This window comes from Gracilinanus agilis, chromosome 2 (assembly GCF_016433145.1).
Source record: "Gracilinanus agilis isolate LMUSP501 chromosome 2, AgileGrace, whole genome shotgun sequence".
NCBI classification, from domain to species: Eukaryota; Metazoa; Chordata; class Mammalia; order Didelphimorphia; family Didelphidae; genus Gracilinanus; species Gracilinanus agilis.
Genome location: NC_058131.1, coordinates 644,692,971 through 644,720,142, shown reverse-complemented (window position 1 = coordinate 644,720,142; position 27,172 = coordinate 644,692,971). Strand labels below are relative to the sequence as shown.

The 27,172-nt window shown below is 35.7% G+C and overlaps 1 protein-coding gene across 1 annotated transcript in view; it reads right to left on the bottom strand.

Moving 5' to 3' along the window:
- Nucleotides 1-21,116, bottom strand: part of HELLS (helicase, lymphoid specific) — a 31,065-nt gene extending 9,949 nt beyond the window's left edge. The window contains exons 1-13 of the mRNA XM_044665698.1: nucleotides 20,958-21,116; nucleotides 20,384-20,493; nucleotides 14,985-15,107; nucleotides 14,258-14,314; nucleotides 12,708-12,744; nucleotides 12,561-12,622; nucleotides 11,629-11,670; nucleotides 9,978-10,205; nucleotides 8,946-9,128; nucleotides 7,975-8,118; nucleotides 4,207-4,403; nucleotides 2,275-2,371; nucleotides 1,599-1,760 (exon numbers count right to left, since the gene is read on the bottom strand). Of these exons, the coding sequence (XP_044521633.1) occupies nucleotides 1,599-1,760; nucleotides 2,275-2,371; nucleotides 4,207-4,403; nucleotides 7,975-8,118; nucleotides 8,946-9,128; nucleotides 9,978-10,205; nucleotides 11,629-11,670; nucleotides 12,561-12,622; nucleotides 12,708-12,744; nucleotides 14,258-14,314; nucleotides 14,985-15,107; nucleotides 20,384-20,493; nucleotides 20,958-20,988 (1,473 nt within the window). The 5' untranslated portion in view covers nucleotides 20,989-21,116. The remainder of the gene's footprint in view (nucleotides 1-1,598; nucleotides 1,761-2,274; nucleotides 2,372-4,206; nucleotides 4,404-7,974; nucleotides 8,119-8,945; nucleotides 9,129-9,977; nucleotides 10,206-11,628; nucleotides 11,671-12,560; nucleotides 12,623-12,707; nucleotides 12,745-14,257; nucleotides 14,315-14,984; nucleotides 15,108-20,383; nucleotides 20,494-20,957) is intronic.
- Nucleotides 21,117-27,172: the final 6,056 nt, after the last annotated feature.

Genomic DNA, 27,172 nt, shown 5'->3' with positions numbered 1-27,172 from the left:
ACTGAATTTGAATAGACAAATTGGCACTTACACAAATGAATCTCCTGAGGAATAGAAATAACTCAAATTCCATAGTGCTTTTGAGATTTGCGAACATTTTATCTACACAGAAAAGGAATCTGAAACTATTATTAGCAGACTCCTAAGGATGCTATTAATGTGTTTTTGTTGTTTTACTATAAGATCAAATATTTATACCATGGAGCATGATCAGGTGGGAGTCTTGAGACAAGTACCTGTGCTGCCATTAACCACTATTAGCATCTATTCTTTATAATCCTACTTCTGCAATTATAAAATGATTGCGCTTACCCTAGATTACTAGAGATACTAAGGATCAAGATAGATTGTATGTGATAGTATTACAACAAAATACATGTATTAGTATGTGAAGTTGAGAATTTTGCTTCATATTACTTCACCAAATAACTTTCTGTATAGCTATTTTTTAGAGGAAAGTGGTGGAAAACTTAAAAGCACTTTGTATAATTAGCAACAGCTTAGAAGCCTTCCCTTATAAACAGTTAAAACTTAAAAGCACTTTGTATATATAATCAAAAACAGCTTAGAAGCCTTCCCTTTTAAAATAACAGTATCAATTAACTTTTTAAGATTGGTGTTCATTTATTTCAATCTTTAGATTTAAGCCTCATAAAGGGAAAAACTTCAATCTTACTACTTATAACTGCCCTGTGATTTAAGTTAGCAAATTGTTATGCTTGATACACCTAAGAAATTCAAATAACAACCAAGAAATCAAAACCTAAACATTTTAAAGTACCACAGAAGGCAGGGTTCTGAAACTCTAAATTAAGCTTTAAAAACTAGAAAATGCCTGGTTTGTGCAGAGGGTGAACAAAGCAATATTCAAACCTTATAGAAATTCAATTGGACAAAATATTTCTTTGGTATTTTTAATGCTCTGCCACATAAAGAGATGGTACTTGAAATTCCAGAGTGATTCTATTTCTGCACACATGTACAATAGATTTTACTCTGCTGGTTTATCTGCTTAAAGCATGGTTGGGGTTAAACGCTTTAAGGATCAGTTCATATGTATGCATTGCCTGTAACAATGCTAATAAAAAATGCTCTCTCTCAGAATAACACTATATAATACTAAATACAACATACTGAGTTTTCTGAAGGACCAAAAAAAAGGGAAAATAATCTAACTTCTATTTCTTCTTTTTACTACATCTTCTCTACAGAAATAAATTAATGAGGTAGAAAAAAAACCTTTGGTGTCAGGGGAACTAGCTTCCTATTTCCTGGCTCTGATATTTACTACTGCAGTAAGCAAATCATTGAACTGCTCTGAGCTTCTTTCTTCAGCTGATGAAAAAAAGGAAGTATATTGGTGGAGGTGGGAAGGTGATAGTAGAGGAAGTGAATTGGGTTAAATGACCTCTAAGCTCCTTTCTAGCTCTGATTCTAAGATTCATTCCTTAATAAGAGGTTCATGAACTTCAATAGATTAATTTGCTTTAAGCATGGAATTTTCTGTCCCCAGTTTCAGATTGATTTAAAATAAGATTTCCTTAATGTTACTCATAACTATATTCTCTATATTACATTACTGTCCATAAAACATATACCTTACTACATCCAAACATTTTTGAAATTGTACGATTCACAATGGCTGTATAGAAGGTTTCTTGTTTCTTTGAAAGAGGTGCATATACTACTACTTCACGTTTGGGAGGAACCTCAAGTGCAACATCAGATTTCAGTCTTCTCAGTAAGAAAGGGGTTAGAATCTGGGGGGGAAAAAAAAACAAAGGAATAAATAAGATGAATCATTGTACTGGAATCTAGTACAAACCCTTTTTTCTTTGTTCCCAGAATTCTAGTCTTCTCAGAGTGCTCCAGTTCAGAAAAACTCTGACTTATTAATAAGTACATACATAATAATACTGTTCCCCCCTCTGTAATTCATTTATTCTTTTTTTTTAACTCTTGCCTTCTAAGATAGATGAATAATAAAGGATAGGCAAAATGAGGTTAAGTAATGTATCCAGGAGCACACAAATAGGAAGTGTCTAAGGCCAGATTTGAACCCAGGTTCTCCCAACCCCAGGCCTAGAGCTCTATCTACTGTGTTACCTAGCTGCCTCTCCTCCATTTAGCTTTAAAACCCAATTCAAAGGCAGTCAGGTAGCCATAACATTCACCTCCCCACCTTGCCCCAACCAGACCTAATAAATCACTGTTGTAATTCTAAAATTTGCTAATAGTTTAATAAGTATATATAATCAAGAAAAGAATGAAAACCTGATGAAGCATATGTAAAACATTCTGTTCCCTTTCTTTAGCAACAATGTCCTCTGCAATTTCTGTAAGACTGTTTATGTCAAACCAGGACTCGAAGCTAGAAAGTAAAAAACGAAATCTTAAATTAATCAATCAAATAAATAATTCATGTGGTAAGTTGGAAAATGTTCATCTATATAAATTGTGTGTATTAACTACTTCTTGTTTTACTGTTATAAGGTTCATAGAATGGAGTTCCCCCATCACCTCCAAGTAATGGAACTTTTTGGAAAAAGTGACAAGATAATCTACTAAACAAGTTTCTATCTGCACTGGTATAGGTTCAATATCATTAAAAAATTACTTAAAAAGTTTATTCTAGTTATTCCCTTACATAATTTACATTTAACTAATTACAACGAGATAAATAAAATCACGATAATATAAGTACGCCATTAAAAGCTGTACTTTAAAGAGACAAAATTATGTAATTTGCACATTAAAAGAGAAAAAAATGTCAAGTGTGCACACACCAAGCTATTTAAAATATAATTTAATTTACAGAAATATTGAGTTTCTCAAACATGTAACTGTATTTGTTACTAGACTACCAGTATAGTTTAAACATTTAGGTTTTTTAAAAAAATAAGTGTGTGTTGAATCTATCACTGAACAAGAGAAATATTATTAATAAATCACATCAGCATGTAAATAATTTCAGTCTGCGTGGTTTCTGAAGTTAATTAGGATGTACACATAGACACGTTCCCCAAACACTAACCTTTTCCTCTTTACCCTAGGTTTATCCAAGGGAAAATCATAAAGGCTTCATAATGTTATAATGACATTTAGTGGCTAGTTTTATACCTTATCTATATACCTCTTATGGCATTTTCCCCCTGTCAAACAAGGAGTTCTAAAGATAAAACAAGACAATGGATTTAATTAGGAGCCAGAAAGATCTGAATTCCACCATGATTCAGATGCATACTTGCTGTATAACCCTGTTTAACTTAACCTTTGTCAAACTAAGTTTCCTAACCTCTAATGTGGATTATGAAGATCAAATGAAAAATATATGTAAAGTATTTTTCAAACCTTAAGCACTAAATGTTACTGTTGTTTTTGTATCATTATTCATTAGACTAATGTTCCATGACATGATTAAGACATATGGTGGTGTTCAACGTAAGTTCTTTGCCATTTAATCTGCCAAATGTAGTCATAGGTGATCCAGTTTTTGTAAGGCAGTCTACATTTTGGCAAAACATCTGCTACATGACTTAACCTACATTTTTTTGGGAAAGGTCCCTTCCAGCTTTAAAGCCTTTTACTAAGCTATAACCACTAATTCTCGCCTCTAGACATTTATGGACTTCTTAATATGCCAAGTGATCCTGAAGAAAGATAATACATGAGGCTCTCTCTTTGATATGCTGGGTGACCACAATAGAGAAAGAATATGCATTTATTAAGTCCCTATATATCAGGTATGTTTGTTGCAAATTTTACCTCATTTGATCCTCACAACAACCCTGTGAGGTAGATAGTATTATTATCTCCATTTTACAACCAAGGAATTTGAGAGAAATAAAGCAGCTGTGTGTGCCTAAGGTCATAAAGCTAATAAACTGAGGCTGCATTTGAACTCAATCTTTCTGATCTGACCCTGATCACAAGCTCTTGTGTTTCAAGTCCTGAGGAATTATTTTTGCCTCAATCAAATATTTATATATATCTAAAAACTTAAGAAGCTATGTTTTCTTGATTTCATTAGAGCATATTTCTGTCAAAATGTAGTGTCATATAATAAAATAAAAATAGGCTGGAAAGCACTTAGTATTCATTTACCTAGAAAGAAATAGGTCTGATTCATCTGATTTTAAATACTGGCTAGATAACTTTCTAAACAAACAAACAAAAAACCCCCATTAATCAATTATGTCAGCCTACCTTTTTAAGTCATCAAAAACATCAGGCAATAAAAAGTTCAGCAATGACCAGAGCTCTGCTAAGTTGTTCTGCAAGGGCGTTCCAGTCAAAAGAAGTTTGTTATCAGCATTAAATCGTTTTAATTCCCGGATCAGCCGACAATTCATGTTCTTAATCCTGTGTCCTTCATCTACTATTAAGTATTTCCAGTAGCAATGCTAGAAAATGAATTGGAAGAGAAAAATAATAATAATTTCAAGAATGTCACAACTCAAATTTTTGCACTTGATTACATAAAAAAATGTTAAATATGAAAATTTCTGTCCTAAATTAGAAATCAGTACACGTTCTAATTTCTATAATAAGTAAGTGGTTAGGAGTTTCCCAACCAATTCAAATGCAGAAATTAATGTGTTCCTTGTTTACTTAAAGACTAAAGCACAAAGGGTTAAGTAGCCTAGAATCAGAAGAGGATTAAAAAAGGACTATAACCCCACCAGTCCTAACCATTTTACCATTGACTCCCCAAGTTTTACCTAGGTAATCCCTCTATCAGCAAAAGTTTGTACATGCACCCCCATATACACATATATTATTGGTTAATCAATAAGCATGTAGTAACTGCTTACTATGTATCAGGCACCAAGTGAAGCACTGGGCCAATGCAGTTATATAAGCAATTTAAAGTACTAATAATTATATATATAATAAACACAGAAAATGGATTTTTAAAAAAATGAAATACAGAATAATAATCAATTCTGCAGTCAATAAGGAAGCACCAGAATTTATCAAGCAGTCAAGAATATGGTCCAAACCTACATTAAATGAAAACTTTCTTGGCAGTTGTGTCAAAGACTAATGAGGCAGAAAAGGGCACAAGAAAAGAAACCAAGTAAGAGGGTATTGCAAAAATCTAGGTGAGGGGCAGCTGGATAGCTCAGTGGAGTGAGAGTCAGGCCTAGAGACAGGAGGTCCTAGGTTCAAACCCAGCTTCAGCCACTTCCCAGCTGTGTGACCCTGGGCAAGTCACTTGACCCCCATTGCCCACCCTTACCACTCTTCCACCTATGAGACAATACACCGAAAAGTACAAGGGTTTAAAAAAAAAAAAATCTAGGTGAAAGATGAGATGAATGCTCAGCAGAAGTGAGGATGTACTGTTGCTTGTAATTCTACATTCAAGATGACTTTGATGTTATCAGTTGTTTTAGTCTGTCCAAATCTTCATGATTCCTATTTTCTTAGCAAGGGTACTAGAGTGGTTTGCCATTTCCTTTTCCAATTTATTTTACAGATGAGGAAACCGAGGCAAACAGGGTTAAGTGACTTATCCAGGGTCACATAGCTAATGTCTCAGGCTGGATTTAAAAACTCCAGGCCCGGCACCATCTACTTTACCACCTAAATGACCTCAAAGAAAAAAGGTTGAATAAATACATCTAGGAGTGATTCAATGAAATGAAAACATGATCCCAGAGAAGACTCATAAAGTCACCAAATGAGAGTATACAAGACATCGTTTAGGAATACTCAGTGAGCATGACAAAAAACTAAGGAGCAGTAAGACTAGAGGAGAAATAAAAACCCAGCAGGATTGCAACCATCCACAAGGAATTAAGTGTTGTATTCAAGAGGAGAGAATGGTGTCAGAATGACAGAGAAAAACAAACAAACAAACAAACAAAAACACCCATCATATTTGGTAGCATTTTTAGAGATCACTGGCAATCCAGAAGAAAGCAGTTTTGAATCAGTAAAGAGTCAAAGGAAAAGAAAAGGAGGCTGTAAATACAGAACACTTGAAAAATATCTTCCAAGGAAATAGGGAAGATTCAGTGATAAAGATTAATTTGAGAGCAAATTGCCAATGCTGGTTTCTCTTGTGCCACTTGCACTTTCTCAACAATAGATTATGAATGTGTATCCTCAGGAGGGAGGAAGGTGGAGACAGATCATGCTCACTGGCTTAGACTGCAGAACCCTGCTGTGGTGACTGGGGAACAAGGTAATTAAGGGAAGGGCAGACAGATCCCTCAGAGACTGAAGTTTGCCTGAAAAGCTTCTGAAGGCACCTAGGTTAGCCGATTACAGCCTTCCTGATTGGCCATCTAAAGGATACTTATGCAAAAAATAACCTGAGAAAGTCCTGGAGATGGTGGCATAGCTTGTATTAGCTAAGGTATGAGGATGGAATGCAAGTTATCTGCCTATGCTCTTGCTGGCTATCCATCCCTGGGAGTCATCTCCAGACCCTCACTGCACTATCATGTGTCTGTATAAAGGCTGCTTGGCACTGTGGAAAGACCAAGGGATGTTGACCCTTGCTTAAGCCTTCCTCTGCCCTTTCCACAGTAAACTTGAGCAACTCTGCTCTGGGAAGGTGGAGGAAAAAAGGGAGAAAGATAATTTTGATGATATAACTTCAGAAAATTTATGTGGAAGTTTATCACATGTAATTGGCAAAAAAAAAAAAATAAAATTTAAACTTAAAAAAAAAAAGAAAAAGAAAAATCTCGGGAATCCTACACCCTTGCTAAATGTAAGTCAGTTCTTCCAATTTGTGGATCTTCCTAATGCTATGAATCTCCTCACAATTATGTTTTATAATGCATAAAACAAAAAGAGGCTAGGAAGGTCCCTTCCATGCTAAAGCTAGGATCCTATAAGCTTCTAAAGCCCATTCAAATCCATTACCTAAATTTTTACAAAAAAATCTCCAAAACATGGCCACCTATAATGGCTAACAATCCCTTATCTACCCTCTCTTTACTTTGCTGATTAATTTCTCTAATAATTTTTGGGGCAAAACAACATAGATACTATCTCAGATCCTACCAGAAAGCAAAAACAGAAATTAAAAGAACTCAGGTTCCTTGTTCTCATCTTTTTATCCAAAGAGTACAGTATCATCATAATTCAGGTGATCATTTACAGAAATAGAAATGAATAAGTCAGAAAAGAGAACCATGAATTAAGTCATCAGAATTCCTTAAACCAATGATGGCAAACCTGTAGCATATTTGCCCAAGATGCCACAGAGACCTCTATGTAGGCACCCATGACACCAACACCTGCCAGAGTTTGTTACTAGAAAGGCAGAAATGGTCTCCTCTCCCTCTCTACCACAGCACCCTGTTCCTCTGTCCAGCAGCCCAATGGAAGAGCTTCCTCCCTTCTCCTAAGCACAGCTCTCTGGCCACTCCACTCCCTTTCTGTCTGGGGGCAGGGCACAGCCAGCATCCTGAGAGGCAGGGGCCTGGCATAGCATCACTGCCCTAGACTATCCTGCCAAGCTTTCACTTATGTTTATCTTTACCATCCTATCCTATTCACAGAACAAAGTAAAATAGGAAGAACTTCAAGGGAAAACTAAATTACTTAAGGGTGCTGCATAAATTCAATAAAAACAAAGGGTCATATCAGTAGCTAGTTAGATCACAGTGCAATTGATGTTAAAAGATCATGAATTCAATTTCTAAATTTAAATCTGTTCTATTTTGAGAGACTATAAGCCTCAGTTTTCTTTACAAACACATACTAATGCCTCAGACACTTCCTAGTTGTATGATCCTGGGCAAGTCACTTAACCTTCTTTGCCCAGTCCTTGCCTTTCTGTCTTAGGAGCTATTACTAAGACAGAAAGTAAGGATTATTTTTTTAATCTAGGAAAAAATTCTAAGTCCCTATTCTACTAAAAATCAGTCTTAATAAAATACACAGTACAGCACAATACAAGGATTATAATAAATAAGTATAACTGGAAACATATAAAGCTGATTTGTGTACCTGTAAAGCATTTCTGTCTCTCATTGCTATTTCAAAGGATGTAATTACCACAGGATGTATCTGCAATGTCCCTTCACGTTTATGAATCTTTTGTGCCAATTTTCGCCGTTCTTGTTGATCTCCATGATACAACATAATAGGAATCTAAGATAATAGTATTTATTATAAATATTAACAAATTTACACACAGAACTGGAAAAAGGACAAAACTTAATTACCCTTCCTAATGTTTTAATTGGCTATTAAAAACAAATCCAGAATTAATTTATCTGTTATAAGAGAAAAATCTTTTAAAAGTTCTAAGCATTAAAGCACTTGATCACAACAAACCACTAATTTGCTTTATTTGAAAATACACTGTATTGATTTCTTTTGTCTTTACATCCTAGTCATTACTAAGAAAGGAAAACAAGAGATTCTTCTTGCTCCAGATTGAAGCCTTGGTTATAACAACTGCACTCATGAGATAAAAGAGAATAAAGAGCTAAGAATGGCACTGAGGGTTAAGTATAAACCTCAATGACTAGGATGGTGGTAGACTTGAAAAAAATAGGGATCACTCAAAAGGGGGGGATGTTTTGAAGAAAAAGTTCTGTTTTAGACATGCTGAATTTGAGATTCCCAAGAGACATCCAGTTTGCAATGAACAAATGACATAGTGATCATAAGGCTATACCATAAACTACTGATCACTTATTTTAAAAAAGTATCAAGTAGGAATGGAAAATGAGGTAGGATAATCACAGAATGAAAAACAATAGACTGATGAACTAATGATATGTTGGTACCCTCAAAATACTGGAAAAATCTAGAATCAGACTTATGAGTATGTTTAGCTCTACTAATGGAAACTTAAGAAAATAGGTAATAAAAATTTGGAAGAAAACTGAAGAATGATTCCCAAAGGTGATAAGAAGAGTGCACATTAACGAGAACATTGATTCATCAAAGTTTAAGAAAATAAGTCTTACCTGTGGAGTAAATCTTTTGAATTCAGCCATCCAGTTAGGAAGTGTAGACAAAGGGCCACACACAAGAAATGGTCCAGGCACTCCTCTTTCAACCATCAATGCTATTGTAGCAATGCACTGAACAGTCTTTCCTAATCCCATTTCATCTGCTAAAATGCCATTAATACCATTTTCCCAAAGCATCTGCATATTCAAACACAGAAAAACAAAACCTTGTGTTTAAATCCAGAAACATCAATTTCTGCTCTTCACAAGAATTTCATAGTAGCACTAATTGACAAAAATGTGACTAAGATTATAAACTCAATATTAAAAGGTTGCTTAAAAATTCCCCAACTTGGGGCAGCTGGGTAACTCAGTGGATTGAGAGTTAGGTCTAGAGACAGGAAATCCTGGGTTCAAATGTGACCTCAGACACTTCCCAGCTGTGTGACCCTGGGCAAGTCACTTGACCCCCATTGCCTACTCTTACCACTCTTCTGCCTATTGGCTCCAAGACAGAAGGTAAAGGGTTTTAAAAAAAATTCCCAACTTTCTGAGTGGTTAGATAACTTCTAGGTAACAAATCCATTACGTGATTCCAAAGGGCAAATGAAAAAAATCTCAAAAAATTAGAAAACCTTACAAATTTTAAATTTCAAAAAACAGGTATTAAAATCTTAAATTGAAGAAGTGCTTACATAATGGTAAGGAATAGCAATAGAAAGAGGTGACATAATATAGTAGAAAAAGGTAATGGATTAGTAATTAAAGAGATAGCAAGGACTCTAGTTCCATTTCTTCAACTTCCTAACTCAGATTGAGACCAGATAAAACTTAAATTGAATTGAATGTACCTTTCAGAACCTAGGATATCTAAGGTCTATCATGTAATATAAATGAAAATCACCCAGCCAAAACCCTAAACTTACAAAATTTTTAAAAAGGTAATAAATTAGGCTTCTTGGCTTTACAAAGATTGACCACAGATAGTATTACAATGGACAATGAAAAATAAACCTTTAAATGAACTATTAAACCAATGACTCATACCCTTAGCCATTCCATGCCTTCTACTTGGTACCACCGCATTACTCCTCCTGTGAAGTGCTTTGGTTGCTGAAAGGGTACTGACTGGCCATTACATTTCCTTATTGGATCTAGAAAGTATTTAGCATTATGCCGAACAACTTGAGATAATCTATCTTTAATCACACTATTTGTATCACTACTTTTCTGAAGATCTTCTACAGAAAGCTGTATAGAAGAAGAGCTTTCCTCCTAGGAAAAAAAACAAAACAAAACATTAAAAATTGAAGCTTACAAGGCTTAACTTCAGTCTTCTTTATCAGGCAATATTAGTCAACCTATAAGTAGCCCTAGATCTATTAATATTCAATTGTACAATATAGTGTAAGAAATAAAACATTTGGACAAAACCCTGGAGATGTCTAGCCCCCAAATTTCTCTAGAATGTGATTATAAAACTCTCCAATACTATATTCTCTCAGTCAAGAAATAGCTAATCCTCCTACCCCTAACCAGGTATAACAAACTCCTAAAAACCCTTACTAGAATTAGCCCTATTCTTAATTTTTCATTCCCAACAAAGTTTTCTGATTCTTGGAATACCTTTCCTGGAATGCTAAATCTGGAAATTCTGAGTTCCTAAAAACATCCTTCTCTATCACTATTCATTATCTGCTGCCTAAAAATAAATTATCGATTAGCTTTTAGAAAGCATTTTCACTCACTTGAAATCCGAGGACATGGAAGAAATTCAAACCAACATTTCAACACTTTAACTGTCTAGCCCTTATAATATTTTTCTGTCTTGGAACTCATATTTAGTATTAAATCTAAGATAAAAAGGTAAGAGTTTTTAAAAAACTAAAATGAAATTTTGCTAAGAGAAAGTCTGCAAGATTTAGGGCTAGGATCAAAGAAATGACTAGACATTTAGGAGTCCAAATGTTTCCAGATATATACAAAGTGGGGAAAAAATAAGATTATGCCTTCTTAAACAGTGCCAAATATCAAAATTATTAGTTCTGTGAAATGAGGAGTCAAAATGAAAGGAAATATAACATCTTAATGTGAAAACAATTCACCTAACATATGTAATATATATAACATAAAAATAAACTGTTTTCATATTTACTTCACACATATTGAATCTCAGATACATAACCTTAAACCTAAATCCATATATTAAGACACATACAAATATAATTAAAATTAACAGGTGAAAACCTATTAACCAACAAGTACTTTTTATACAAACAAAATACAAGGTAATTTTTTTGAAAGAGGGAATTAAAAAAAAAACATTTGGTGTAAGGGGGTATCAGTAAGGTCCTCATTTGAGTTGAGCCGTTAAAGCTGGGGATTCAAGAGACAGGTGAGAAAGGAGACATTCCAGGAATGGAACTGATGTGGTTTGTGAGAAATACCAAGAGAGTCAGTTTAATACATAATATTTACTGAAGGAAGCAATGCGTAACAAGCCTGAAAAGGTAGAATGGAGGCAGGCTGTGAGAAGTCAGAAAATACGTGATTTTAATGGGAGGTAAAAGGTATGAAAACCACTGGGGGAAGAATCCTGTTTGACATGACAAAAAAGCAAAAAGAAATGAGCAAGAAGCATTAGGTCCATGTAGTTAAATGCTTGGGGAAACAAATATAGAATTATAAATGACTTTACCCAGCCGTCTTCTTTCTTCTTTTTAGCCACTGACAAAATTTCCTTTAAAATGAAGAAAAGGTTAAATTAAAAACATTTTTATTAAAATATTTTTCATCTTTCATGTTAAATCAATAAGACAAGCATTTTACTGAGCTCCTAGCGCATATCAAGTACTGAGATATAAAAGACAAAAACACATGAAAAAGTGGTAAATTGTGGACAGCTGTCTTTAAGTGCTACGAGTTTTTTCTTTTCTTTAAAAACTCTTACCCTTCTGGGGGCAGCTGGGTAGCTCAGTGGATTGAGAGCCAGGCCTAGAGACGGGAGGTCCTAGGTTCAAATCTGACCTCAGACACTTTCCAGCTGTGTGACCCTGGGCAAGTCACTTGACCCCCATTGCCTACCCTTACCACTCTTTCACCTATGAGCCAATACACAGTATTGACTCCACGACGGAAGGTAAGGGTTTAAAAAAACAAAACAAAACAAAAAAACCTCCTTCTGTCTTAGAATTAATACTAAGTATAGGTTCCAAGGTAGAAGGGCAGTAAGGGCGAGGCAATTGTGGCTGTTAAGTGCTTTGTCCAGGGACATATACTTAGGAAGTGTCAGAGGCCATATTTGAACCCAGGACCTCCAATCTCCAGACTTGGTTCTCTATCCAATGGAAAACACTTAGCTATCCCTTACAAGAACTCTAAAAATGAAAGTACCAAGTATGCACTTGAGATAATAGAGAATAGACTTGAGTTGAGCTAAACAGGATTTATAGTGTTAGATAGGAAAGGCATCGGCACTCTATAAAGAACAAAATGATCAAAAGTTCAGGGGCAGAAATAGGAAAATAAAAAAACAAAATCAGCCTGATTAGCTAAATGCCTGTGTGAAAACTACTCAATACAGAATTTCCAAATGCCTGGCTTTGGGGACAATATTTTATGCTTCTTTACCTCTTTTGACATGACTTCTGAAATATTATATTCATCTTCTCTTCCTCTTTTCTTTTTCACAACTACAAAAATAAATGAAAGACAGTAATATCTTGGCAAACTCAGAAAGTAAATAGAATCTTCAAAAATTAGGACAAGAAAATTTACCTGGTTTTTCTTCACTTGTATCAGTTGATCTTTTCCCCTACAGAGTAAATATTTAGAATATTAGGTTACCCACAAAGATTCTTAATTTTATGACAAATGAGTTAACTTCATTTACTTTAATATCAAGAAAATGGAAAGTGTATATAGCCAATTACAATTCTGGGGGGAAAAAAAAAAAAAAGAAAAAAAAAACCTCTAGACGCACTGGCAAGAAAAAACAATATTCCATCATCCCTGTGATTTATGGTACCTTGTCAGAAGACTGAGGAAAGAGATCATACTCAGTATTACCCATCACATAAATGTGTAAATATTCTTAATAGTCATCTTCTGTGCCTGTGGGCGAGTAATCCAGGGACTTCAGGACAAATGCCTCCTTACCCATAAAATTTAGGCCTTTAACATAGAAATAATCTCCCCTCACTGATTTTTGGTTGTATCCATTGCCTTTTGTACTTTATTTCTCTTGAGGATGGAAGAGGAATCAATACATGCATCATTTAATAACTTTTTTTCCTCATTCTTATTAAAGAATGTTTTATAAAGTCTATGAAGGGGAGAAGGAAGGAGGGAATATGGAGGTAGAGGGAAATGTTTTTACAATCTTTTAAATCCTTACACTTAGAAGTAAGGTTTTTCAAGAGTAATGAAATTGTTGGAACCAGGAATAGTTCACAAGTTCTCAGATAAACTAGAAAAGAAAAAAAGCCAAGGTTTGGAAGAAGGGGAAAAAAAGTAAAGATTTAGGATTTTTGAGGAGAGAAAGGAAAAAGATCTGATATTCAAGGATTAGGAGTTATTTTTCAAAGAGAACAGAATAAAGGATGATACACCCAAAATAAACATGCAAATAAAAAAGTAGAGAAGTGAGGAAGGAGGAAAGAGAAGAAACAAAAGAGGGAGGAAAGCAAGCTTGAAATTTATTAAAGCATAAGACTTAGAAAAGCAAAGAAGAAAAGATGAAAGGAGAGAAGATAACATGGGATAAATAGGTAGGTACAATTTAATAGTTATATGTCTGTATATAAATAGGGAAATGGCAAATTCTAAAGAACTGGAAAATAGAGGATGGGTTACAGAAACACATGGAATGGGTGATGACTAAAAACAATAAGACACATTAGTGAAAGTTAATGGATGGTAGTAACCTTTGTTAATAGTGACTAAATCAAAGAATATGCTTTAACCAAATACTTATTTTGTTTTTGGGGTGGTGGATGGGGATAAGAGGGCTCAAAGTGAAGAATTTACCAGGACAAACTTATCTATAAATGAGACCATCCAGCCTTCAACCTAAGGTTAATTATATTATGTAGGCAGTAAATTCTCCAGTGGAATGGAATGTTTAGTCCTATGTATTTATGAACATTTATATTTCCCCAACTATAAACTAATAAGGGCACTAGAAAGAAAGGAAACTCTTGCCAAGTAAAGGGAGAAAAAGTTTTAAAGCAATATTTAAACATTTTACTGAGGCTATTTTTCTGTTAACATTAGAATCAGAAATTTCTTCCATGTGGTATTTTTTAAAATTTAGTATAACAGATTACCTTTGAAACTTTTAAAGCTTCCTTTTTTCGTTCCAATTTCTCTTTCCTCTTCTGTTCCTGAGAAGAGATAACTTACTTAGTGTCCTTAAAATATACACATTTAATGACTGCCTTATTTACTTTATTTAGTCCTGAAAGGAATTACTTTCTGCCTAAACCTGTCATTTTACAAACAAGATACGAATAAATTGCTCCAAGTCAAATAGGCAGAGCCCAGAAAGCAAAATCAGTATCTCACACTTCAAATCTACTTCATATTCTGCCCACTTCACCATAATGCTACTCTTTAATATTAATGGAGACTAAATGTAAAGTATACCATTGGATCCAGAAAATGGAAAGGAATAATAAAATAAGCTGGCACAGATATGTTCATCTTTTCGTTCTACACTAAGTTCTCCCTCTAATATGCAGAAGTAACCCTAGATTTTCAAAAGTTTTGCCAAGAGAACATATATTTAGGCAGTTCCTTCTCATACAGAAAGTCCTATAGGGTCAATGACAGTATATCTGTCTTATAAGACTAGCCTACTTAAATTCAGAGGCCAGAAAGTTAACATTACCAAGTAAATTTGGACCACATTTAATTCATGATGATCTAGGCATTTGGGGTACTACAATCTTAAGTCATTCATGAGGACAAAAATTCTTTTGTTGTACCAAAGGACATGCTTATTTTTTAAACTTTAGATTTAAAAGCTACCAATAATTATTTTCAATTACTCACCTCTATTTGTTGCTGTTCCATTTTGGTCAACAAAAATTTCGAGTATATATTGCTTTTTTCAAGCAAATGTTGAAGTCTCTTATAGCGAATTTCATTAGAATCTCTATCCCAAGACATTCGAGCCTACAGACAAAAGATTTTTATGCTTATTTATTCCATGTCTTCCTCAAATATAAATTTTTTCTAGAGTACATCCTATTAAAATTCAGTCAGTAATAGGATTTAATGTCACATAATATGAACAAAACAATAAAAAAGTATGCAAATATAGCTTAATCCATCTTAGAACCAAGGTAAAAAACCTATAATGCTTTTAAAACTCAAAAAAATTTTAAATTAATTTTAAAATTTATTAGAATGCATATGGGTAAAAAAAATTATAAAGATACATAAAATATATGGAATAAGAAACAAAGTTTCTAATTACATTTGTTAAAAATGTTTTTTTGGGGGCAGCTGGGTAGCTCAGTGGAGTGAGTCAGGCCTAGAGACAGGAGGTCCTAGGTTCAAACCTGGCCTCAGCCACTTCCCAGCTGTGTGACCCTGGGCAGGTCACTTGACCCCCATTGCCCACCCTTACCAATCTTTCACCTATGAGACAATACACCGAAGTACAAGGGTTTAAAAAAAAAATAAATGTTTTTTTTTTCCTTCGATAAAATACATAATACCGTACATACAAGGTGTCTTCCAGTGGTAGGTGATCTTTTCTTAGATTATGCCCCCAAAACACAAATTCTGGAAGGTATTAATTCCAAAGAAATGTTTCAAGTAAAGGTTCAAAGGACTAGGTATGTCATCTGAGGATTAGCCTAATTAAGTTAAAAAGGCTTATCATGAGAACATCTGTCAACATTGTGTGAGATTTTTTCAGATTCAGCAACGTGAAGATCAACTAAGGTGTGAAAAGCTTATCATTTCCATGAATAAACAAACTGTAGATACTTTTGTTTAAACTACTACCTGTCCCATCCCACCCCCCTTTTTTAAAGAACTCTTACCTTCTGTCATAGAATTAATACAAGAATCAGTTCCAAGCCAGAAGAGTAGTTAAGAGCTGGGAAATTAGGATTAAAATTTGTCCAGGGTCAGGCAACTAGAAAAATGTCTGAGACCATATATGAATCCAAATCCTCCAGACTCCAGGCTGGGCACTGAGCCACTCAGCTGCCTCATCCTAATATTTTCTTGTATTGTTGATAAGTGACATTATTTAACTTTTCAGGTTAAAATCAGAGTCCATGTAGCATAGTGGACCCTCTTGTCAAGAAGACTTGGGTCTAACCTCTGCCTGACCCTAACTAGTTATATGACCATAGACAAAATGAAAAGCTCACAGGATCAAAGAACCAGAACTAGGAGAGACCAAAAAGGTCATTTAGTTCAACTACTTCATTTTGCTGATGAGGAAACTGAAGGCCAGAAAGGTTGAGTCCTTTGTCCAGTCACAGAAGTTCTGGCATTCACTGCCTGTGTCATGCATAACATTTCTACAAGACTCATAACACAAAAAGAGCATACAAACTCTACCCCATTTTATTTACAATCTAGAACTCTTAAGACATACACACAAAAAGCAAAGAATAAATACTTGTTAAGTAAGGTGTGTAACGCTAAACCAAGGCAGAGAAATCTTCATGACCTAGTGGCTGGTCTTTAAGAGGAAAAAAACCCTATGACAATGACTCAATCTAGGCAATTCTTCCTTCTAGCCTTACCCCGCCCCCCATTATATTCCTAAATGAATCCTCAAAAATAATCAGATTGATGAAATAAATACAATATACTATATTTTATGAACTTATATATTATTACCTACCTGTCTACCACATATGATCAAATATCATATGTAAGGACAGAGCTGTAAGTGTTTGATAAATATGCTGAATAGATGAAGCACTTATTGTTGAATGTAATAAAAAGGGAGAAAAAAAAATTTTTTTAAATATGATTACCACATTTAAAAGATTTTTCACCCAAAGTCACCCATTTTTAATGTCAGCTAAATTAAAGCTATCACCATCAAGTTATAACTCCTATTTATGTAACATTTGGTTTAGCTCCTTTTACAATCTCAGTATCTCACACTTATGTTAATCCTTGACTTGGACCAACTGGTGATTGAATCTATTCCCTGGACAAGCAGTTCTCAAAGGGACCAACAGCCATATGAAAAAGCACTCCAAATCCCTATTAGCTCTAATAGGCATTATTTGTTACAGGAATTTTGCTTTTTTTTTTTTTTCCAATGAGAATTGGAAGATAGGAATAGGATTACAAAGGGGAAAAAAATGAGAAGAAAGCAGAATAAAGGGCAGAAGGAATCACAGATAAGCAAGATGGTTTCTAAAGTTGTAAGCTAAATTTATCAGATATTTGAAAGAAAGAGATACAAGTCCCTCTCCTTATATTATACAATAGATGTGGAAATTCTCATTTTCTTTGGTGCTTAAAGTTCACAATTTAAAAAATTTAAAGCATGTGTAGACCTCTCCCCTAAAAAAGGTCTCCCATAAAAGCATACCCCCCAAAGCAATAATTTTAAGAGAAAGCAAGTCTTATTTCTTTAGTACAAGGAATTCCTGGGTGAAGAAAACTGTCTAACAAAGGAGATGAACCTATTCCCCTCAATTTATAATTCCAACAAAGCTGCCTAAAGCAGAGGGATTAATTAATTTACCCAGGGTCACATAGCCAGTATGCACCTGAAGGACTTGAACCCAGGTCATCCTGGCTCCCAAACATGCTGCCTCTCCAGAAGTCGTATCATTTATAAAATATAATTTTTTAATTTTGTAAGTATTTTGACATTGAGTTACTATCACAAAGAGGCACTAATTGCTAGGTGGACATCAACATAACATAGTAAAAGAGTATGAAGTATTAACATTTACCAATTTAGGGAGGAATCATATACCTGTCATTGGAAAATTACTATTTCCCTCTCCAGTATTCTAAGTTACTTCATGTTCTTTTCAAGAGGAACATAGATCTAGTCACAGAAGACTCAGGGACCATTCGGTTCCACCTTTCTTCTTACAAATAAGGAAAGGTGGGGAGGGAGATTAAGGGACTTGCCCAAGCAATTGGCCCTATGAGTCAATATTCTTTCCACCACACTAGGATGCATCTAAGCATTTAGTAAGTTCCTACTATGTGCTGAGCATTTTGCCACGTGGAAGAGTCTGCTCAAAGAATTTCCTTTAATTCTATCCTTGAGGGACACGTGTATGTTATGTACAAAATTAGAACAAGGTAATTTATAAGAAGAGGGCAACAGGGCAAGGAAAAGGAAGAGGTTGAAAGACTTCAGAGAAAACTTCACCTCCTGGAAGAAAACAAGGCATTCTGAAAAGCAAAGGAGACATGAGAATATATTCTGGATACAGAGAACAATCTTTCTTTCCCAAGGCTTGGGTCTTCCCAATTCCAAAGAATCCTAATAAGTGAATTTCCATCTAGTGCTACCTTCAGGAATCCTCCTTCCTATAGAAAGACATCTTTTTTCTTAAGATTAGAAGTATTCTTTCAAATGAACCATTAAGTATTCCTTTTACAAATATTGCCTCAACAGGTGCAATACTCCACACTATCACAGTATATGTTCTCCAAAACATTTTCTGGGTAGAGGCCAAGATAGTAAGAATCAGAATGGGAAAGTGAATTAACTTAAGGAGTTAATCCAGATTCAACCACTATGTGACCCCAAGCAATTTACTTAACTTCTCATTTTACCTCAAATGTAAAATGGGAATAACAGCACTTACCTACCAAGGTTGTTTTGGAAATCAATTGAGATAAAATGTATATATATTTTAAAGGAGAACTTAGTAATTTGCCTGACACATGTCCAATATAAATCTTTATTCCTCTTCCTTCAATATACCATATTAAAACTGCTGAAGCAAGATTAGCTAATTGCATTGCATATCACTGAATTCGTGATTATAAAATGCCATACACTTAAAAGAGCACAGATCTAGAGATAGAATGGATTTCAGAAGCCATCTAGTTTAACTGTTTTCTATATGGAGAAATCAGGTAATCCACTGATATTTGCAGTCATTTATAGTTAAGTCAGCACAACGATTCAAATTCAAATTCTAAGACTCCAAAAAAAGTTATTCCCACTTCGCCACCATGCCTTCCTTCAGTGTTTTAAATCATTATTTCCTTTTCTCTATTAGACAATCATATTAACAATGGGCCATAACAAGTCATGTAAGTCCTAAGAACAACCTCTTTTAGGACAAGGAATAAAAAATGGTTAAAAGCAATGACTTGAGTAATTGTTTTATGTATAGAAAATAAGATACACATCGGAAATAGGGGACTATTGAGCTGGTTATCATCTCAGTGGTGCAAGGGGCCAGGGGCTTTTCTACAGATGTCTTAACACTGTCTGGATACTGAAGAGGCACACAAACTAAACTGTCCCTTAACTAACTCTAAAGGTAAATTAAGCAGGAAATGTTTCCTCATTAAAGTCATAACAGTGACTTCAAAAGAGATTCAAAGCTGGAATACAATTTTAAACATTAGCAATTTCATTTGCTGTCAATAAATCCTATTTCTATTTCTCTTTGTGGATGGAAATGGGTTCTGGATTCTCAAAGGGTTTTGCTAGCAGTAGAAAGAAATCCTTGGTAGATAGGATTTACAAATAGATGGGATAACATTTCATGAAAAAAGCATAAAAGGATTGTGATCTGCATTGCTGTAAAGTCTATCATGTACTGAAGAAATCTGATTAAGAATATGTTTTCTTACTTGGGATCAGAATCATAAATCTTGAGCTAGAAGGAATTCAGATCAGTACCTTCCCTTTCATTAATTCCTTCCAAATTGAGAAATGACAAACCAAAGTACCTGGAAATTAGTTATAACTTACCTTTTTTCAGGTCTAAAATAAAGAGGAAGATAAGATTCTGAATTTAGTGTTTCATATTCTCATGACAAAATTGTTAAATCACACATTTATGAGAAAATGACTGTTGGAAAAGATGCAAAGCATCGTGATGGCTTTTTCTAAAAAACAAACCACAGAACTAAAGATTTTAAAAGAAAACGAACAGAAAGGCCAGAACTAATTGTTACAATTTAAATGTTTTTTAAACTTCCGAATGCTTTTTAGACGAATATAATTTACTGTTGTTTACAATACACTAACGCTTTAAAAGTAAGCTTACTTCAAATAAAATTTTGAAACTACCCACGAATGCTCAAGATCTCCAAAAGGTAAAACAAATTTTTAAATATAATTTTCAATATTGGAAAAAAGTTAAATGTTTTAAGTGTATGGTTTTATTGTTTTTATTATGGAAGCAAAAAGAAAATAGAAAGGATTCGTTCGGCTCAAGTCCTATTCCTTTTTCGTGACCAACAGTCTGGTATAATACCTTCTCTAGCATTTTTCGTTCTCTCTCCAGTCCAACTGCTTCCAGTTGTTTTTCTTCTTCCAGCATGGCTGGGGTGATAAGCAGAGTGTCGTCCGGTGGCTGGTCCATCTCTGTTACCAAAGGGGAAAATGGTTCATGAGTATCATGCCCAGACGCTGTGCTCCCAGCACTTAAGCACACTACCCTCAAAGGGCATTTCTAGGCTCGGACAGACTACTACAGTCCCGAAAAAAAGAAAGGTTCCTGGGGCACACGCCTGGTCCCCGCCGCTCAGAACATCCGTAAACCACAGAAAGGCTTTCCCTCGCGGGGGTGGGGACGAACCGAGCGGCGTCTGGGGAAAAAAGTCCGCCGGAGTGAGGGTGAAGGGGGCCCCCGGCCGAGCAAGTCCACAAGCCCAGAAAATCACCAACAGAGACGCTTCGTTTTCGCGGGAAACTCAGGGAGAGGACGAGGTAGTACCCAGGCTCTGCCGGCCCGGCCCTCCCCACCACCAAAGCTTCACTTCCCCCTCAGCCGCCTCCCTTCCTCCCCCTTCCCCCGACTCATGACTCGGGGCCGAAAGAGCACTCACCGCCGCTCTGCTGCAGGTGCTCCGCGGGCATAGCAGAGGGGACGCTCGCAGGGGAACAAGGGGTTCAGCGGCGCCACAACTCCCTGACGGAACTCCGCGCCGTGGAGACCAAGCAGCCTGTAAACCCGCGCGCCAATTTTCACCTCAACCACCCGCCAAGCCTCGCGAGACCCACTCCTCTCACGAGATTCCCTGGGAAAACCGCGCGCTTCCCCTCCCCAAATCTCCACACGCTCCTCCCTACCCCCGCCCCGTCCCCACCCCCAGCCTTTGGGAGCTTCCTGTTCCTCTTCTCCCCCACCTCCTCCCCGCCTTCGCAGGGTCAGATGGGGCCACTGCCTGTTTCCAGGTGTTCTTTAAGCTTTCACATCTTCCCCAGAGGGGGCGGGGTGGATCACTAGAACAGATTAAATACAAAATGCACAGGGGAAATGACTTTAGCAATCTAGTGTTTGATAAACCCAAAAAGCCCTGGTTGGGGAATAAGAACTCACTATTTGGCATAAACTGCTGAGAAAACTGGCAAATAATATGGCAGAAACTAGATATAGATCAGTATCTCACAACCTATACTAAGATAAGGTCAAAATAGATACATGATTTTAGACATAAAGGGTGATGCCATAAGCAAATTAGGGGAGAATGGAATAATTTATGTCATCTTTGAAGAAGGGAAGAATTTATGACCAAATAGAACATTAAGGGATGTAAAATTAGTAATTTTTTACTATATTAAAAAGGTTTTGTACACAAAAAAAACCCCAGTGTAACCAAGATTAGAAGGTAGCAACAAATTGGGGAAAAGTTTTATAGCAAATTTCTCTGATAAAGGTCTAATTTCTTTTACAGAGAACTGAATCAAATTTATAAGAATACAAGACATCCTCAATTGACAATGAGACACGAAGCTGTTTTCAGATGAAGAAATCAAATCTATCATATGAAAAATGTAATAAATCACTCTTAGAGAAATACACTTTTTTTAAAAAACCTTAACTTGTGTATTGGCTCTTTGGTGGAAGAGTGGGCAATGGGGGTCAAGTGACTTGCCCAGGGTCACACAACTGGGAAGTGTCTGAGGCAGGATTTGAACCTAGGACCTCCTAGACCTCAGTCTAGGCCTGACTCTCAATCCACTGAGCTACCCAGCTGCCCAGAAATATTTTTTAAAGCCTGAGGTACCACATTACACTTATCAATTGGCACTATGACAATAAAAGTGATAAATGTTGGAGGGGACACAAAATTGGGAGACAACTGCATTATTGGTGAAGTTGTGAACTAATCCAACCATTCTGGTGGGCAATTTAGAACTTTGCCCAAAGGGCTATAAAATTTTGATCCAGTAATAATGCTGCTAGGTCTGTATCCCAAAGAGATAAAAAAAAAAAAAAGCAAAAGATAAAGGATGTACTAGAACAAAAACATTTATATCAATTCTTTCGTGGTAGCAAAGATTTGGAAATTGAAGAGATGTCCATCAATTGGGGAATGGCTGAACAAATTGTGATAATTTGTTCATCAACAACATATGATGCTGATGGAATATTATCATGCTATAAGAAATAGTGAGCAGGATGATTTCAGAAAAAGTCAGAAAGATTTACATGAACTGATACAGAATGAAAGAAGCAGAACCAGGAGAATATTGTACTCAATAATAGCAATATTGTGATAATCAACTGTGAAAGACTTAGCTACTCTCAGCAATACAATGATTCAGGACAACTCTAAAGTTTTGACAAAGAATGCTAAACACCTCCAGACAAAGAAATGTTATCGTTGGATTGCAAATCAAAGCATACAATTTTCACTTGGGTTTGTGTTTTTATTTTAGGGTTTTGCTTTTATATAAGTATTCTCTTACAACGATAACTAATATATGGAAATGTTTTGCATGGTAATACATGTATAACTCAGGTCAAATTGCTTACCATCTAAGAGAAAGGGGTAGAAAGGGAGGGAGGCAATTTGGATCTTGGAATTTCAGAAAACATACATTGAAAATTGTTATGACATGTAATTGGGGGGAAAAAAACAGGAGACAGTGCAAGCTCTGAGAAAAGCACATTAATCCATGCTACATGAAGCACTGAATGCCTCAAGAGAATTTGGAGTCAGGAAGACCTGATTTCAAGTCCTCCCTCAAACCCATATTGAGCTGGGACCCTGGATGATGCCAAACCTCATCTAGAAACAGAAAATGAATGGTTTAGGCTCTGGGTCCTTAACTCCCTACAATTCCAAGCCTTCCCAACTACAAAACCCCTGCCTGTAGTGTCAGTAATCCATGCTCTGGCGTGCAGGTTGCAGCTTACACCTAACCTATGTTCCAGGGAGAAAAATTATAGAGAAAAAGGAGGCAGGTTTGGATGAGCTCTAGATCAAACATTTGGCTAATAGATACACAGTTGGAAGGGACCTAAAAGGTCCTACAATCCAACATCCTTGTTTTACACATAAAATCATGAGCTTCTGAAAGCCTTAATTGACACAGGTAAAGCCAAGATTCACACACAGTAATTTTTTCTTTGGTAAAAAATTATGGGTTTTTTTCCACTATCACTATCATTTTCCCCACTGAATACATTCCACCTTCTAAGCAAAATAAATCAATACTTTAGCTATGTCTGAAAATGTTAAGTGGCTCATTACACCTCCTCACTGAGACATAAGGTAATTATTTCTCTATCATTCTTCTTAAGTTATGATTGGTCATTGCATCCAAATGACTCCTAAATCATGGTCACTGAATCATTCACTCTTAAGTCATGACTGGACACTGCATCAAGTCACTCTTTTAAAGTCATGTTTGGTTATTTTATCAGAATCCTGAATTCTTTCTGGAAGATGCTTTTTTCATTATATGATTCCAGTGCTGACTCCCCATTTCCACCCCCAACACAAAATTATTATCTTGCTTCTTAGTTTTTTTTAAATAGCACTTTGCCGGATCTCTCTCTTGCCCTTGATTACATTGTTCTGTACTAATTTTACTAATGCCCTCATTTCTACTATTAGTCAATCAAAAAAATATATCAGGTACCTATTATATGCCACACACAGTGCTAAGGGGGAATACACAGAAAAAAAAGTAAAACAATCCCTGCCCTCAAGTAAATTACTCTCATAGGGAAGGAAGGATGTACACATATCAATATATAGAGAATTTGTGCAAAGTGAATACGAGGCGGCTTTGAGAGCGCACTAGCCTGTGTAACAGGATCCTTAGAAGGAACATGAAAGCTTTTGTTTTTGAAGGACATAGTATTTGGGCTGTCTTGAAGGAAATCAAAGATTCCTTACCAAAAAGCATGGGGGCCAGACAAGGTAAAGGAACAGACACAAAAGTGGGAACATCATGTATTCACAACTGCAAGGACAGCATACCCAGACTGCAGAATCCAGGGGATGAAGTATAATTAGCCTGGAAAGCTAGTTTATGGAGCCGGGTTGTAAGAGCTCGAAATGTCACACACAGGGTTTGTATTTAACCCTACAGGTAGATAGCCACTGGAGTTTTTGGAGCAGTAGCACCTTTGAGCAAAAAGATATGGTCAGATCTATGCTTCAGCATAATCACGACTGTAGCTGTAGAGAAGAGAAACGAGAGATGAAGCAGTGAAGCCAATCTGGAAGCTTTGGCAAGAGTCCTGGTAGGCGTTAATGAGAGCCTTAAGCAGAGAAGTGGTCCCGTATCTGAAGAGGGGAGACGGTACAACAACCAGAAGGGGCAAGATTTGTCCAGTGATTGTTGATGTGGATAAGGGTGAGGAACTGAGGAAAACACTGAGGTTGAGAATCGGGGTGATGAAAAGAAAGGTAGTGTCCTCAACAGCAACAGAGAAGTCTGAAGAAGAACTGGGGGAGGGGGACAGAGAATTTTGAGTCCTCTTTTGGGCATTATGAGTTTTAGATACTTATGGGATCCGCAGTCAGAAACATTCCATCCGAAGCTAACTGATACTCAGGAGAGAGGCTAGCAAGCAGATGGTGAAAGAATTCAGGACTGGAGTTTGGAAGCAATTAGTTAAGAAAAGACAAGGGAGTAAGAGATTCAAGAAGAGAGGAAAACAGAGGGTTGAACTAGTCACTAAAAGTTTGAGATTAGGAATGAACAAGAATAAGACCTTTGAAGGAGACCAAATAGGAAGTTTATTGCGGTAGCCCAGGCAAGAGGTGATGAAAGTCTTAAGAATGGTAACTGGGAATGATAAGGAGGAGATGGAAAGAGGCAAAGAAACAGAAAGGGCAAGATTGGCCAAATGACAAGGGAGAAAAGAGGACCTAAAATAACAAATGAGCAGAAGTGACTAAGATCAGGCAGGTAAGAGAACCAGGAGAGAGCAATATCCTAGAGGAATGGGTGATAAACCATAGGGAATGCTGCAAAGAGGTCAAGGTAAAGGCTATTAATGAGATCTGGCATTTAAGAAATCACTGGTAACTTGGGGCAAGGTGGTTTCAGTTGAATGTCAGCATTCAGATGGCTGAGGATTTTTTTAGGGAAGAGTGAGGGGAGACATAAAGTTATCACGGAATGTTCCTGCATTACTTTATATTGTGATCCATTTATGAGTACCCATTCTCTGGTCTACATAAAATTCAAGAATCATAACTGTTGTTGGTCACATATTACCTAAGGGTTTATTAAGCTTTATTGACGATTTAATGTGCTATATATAAAGTAAAAAACCTCTCTCAAGAAACTTTATAAACTATTCCATCTTTAACCAGATTTTAAAAGGAAACCCTCCCTGACCCCTAAATTTCCCACCCTCTGGTGCACTTCCTCCCATATTTCCATGAACTTCTTATTTAAAAGGAGAGAGCACATGGTTAGAGCGTTAAATGGATGCTAAGAGTCCAGGATCAACTTTCACTTATTACTCTGAACCTTTTCTTATTTTAAAAACGGGAGTGAAAATCCTTGCCTACTTGGTAGGCTGGTCCCAATAATCAAATTAAGGAGCTATGGAAAAATTTTGAAAACTATAAAGAGTTATAAAGACATAATGATTATAATTAAATATAATTAAAATGAGAATGCGCACAAATGTAATCAATTATTGTCTCTATTTTTACATTTACTATCAAGGCTGAATCAATTTTATCATTAACATTTTTATTATAAAAACAACTTCCAAATACATTGTAATTATACAAAAGTCATTTTACTTTTTAATAAAACCATGAAAATTTCCATTTTCTTAATGTCAACAAATGAAAAAGTTCTGCAATGCCGTGGAAAGTTGCATTCCTTAAAAATGGTCACAAAATGTTCAGCCTGCAGCATGTGGAAAAAACTCACAAAATGGATTAATTATGGAAAGACTAGTCAGAATTAATAAACTATAGAAAGGATATCTTTAAAGAAATTCAATTTTATTTATTTCTAGGGCATGCAGAACTAAATGACACCTAAAAAAAGTGGGTAGTAGGAAAGAAGCATTGTTTTTTAACAAATAAAGATTATAATTAGCATGTTAAAGGATTATCTAAGTACTTGGGGGCCGGTCACTTTGCAATTAAATAATATGTTAATGAATGCTTCTAAAAGCCCAGAATTTCTCCGGAGAGGCTAAACAATTTCTTTAAAGATTTGTTTAAAATCTTCCTTTCCTTTGAAAAAAACTAAAAGGCAAATCAGTTCTATTTAAATTTTCACAAATATAGATTCAGTAAAGTCCAATTTAATATTTGGAATCTAAGTTTAGCTTTTATTAAACCCTGCTAATGGCTAAATATTACATTAATATCTTTCATTTATACCACACAGACACAGTTCTTTATTATCTGATTACTGATTAGGCAGATTATCCACCAGCAAATTTAAAATTCCATATTGACTTCCCAACAGATTTTAGGGCTGCTTAATTCCCAATTGTTCTTGTCAGCTGATATATTCTTTCTTGGGAGGTAAATTAATTTTAATAGCAACCTAAGCAAGACAAGAAATAGAAAGGCAAATTCATTGTTACCAAAAAAAATTACAATGCATTGTAATGTCAATTAAAAATGATCTGGGATTAACTGTTTGCAAATACACATATTAGTGCAGCAATACTGAAAGTGAACTGAACCAGAGAAAAAGAACATTAACTCCAAGCTAAGGGAAAAGTTGTTAAACTCTTTAGAAATTTCAATGCCTCATTGCTAATGCTGGATTAGCATTATATCTTCAGTCAAGTACCAAAGTAATCATTTAAAGGCAT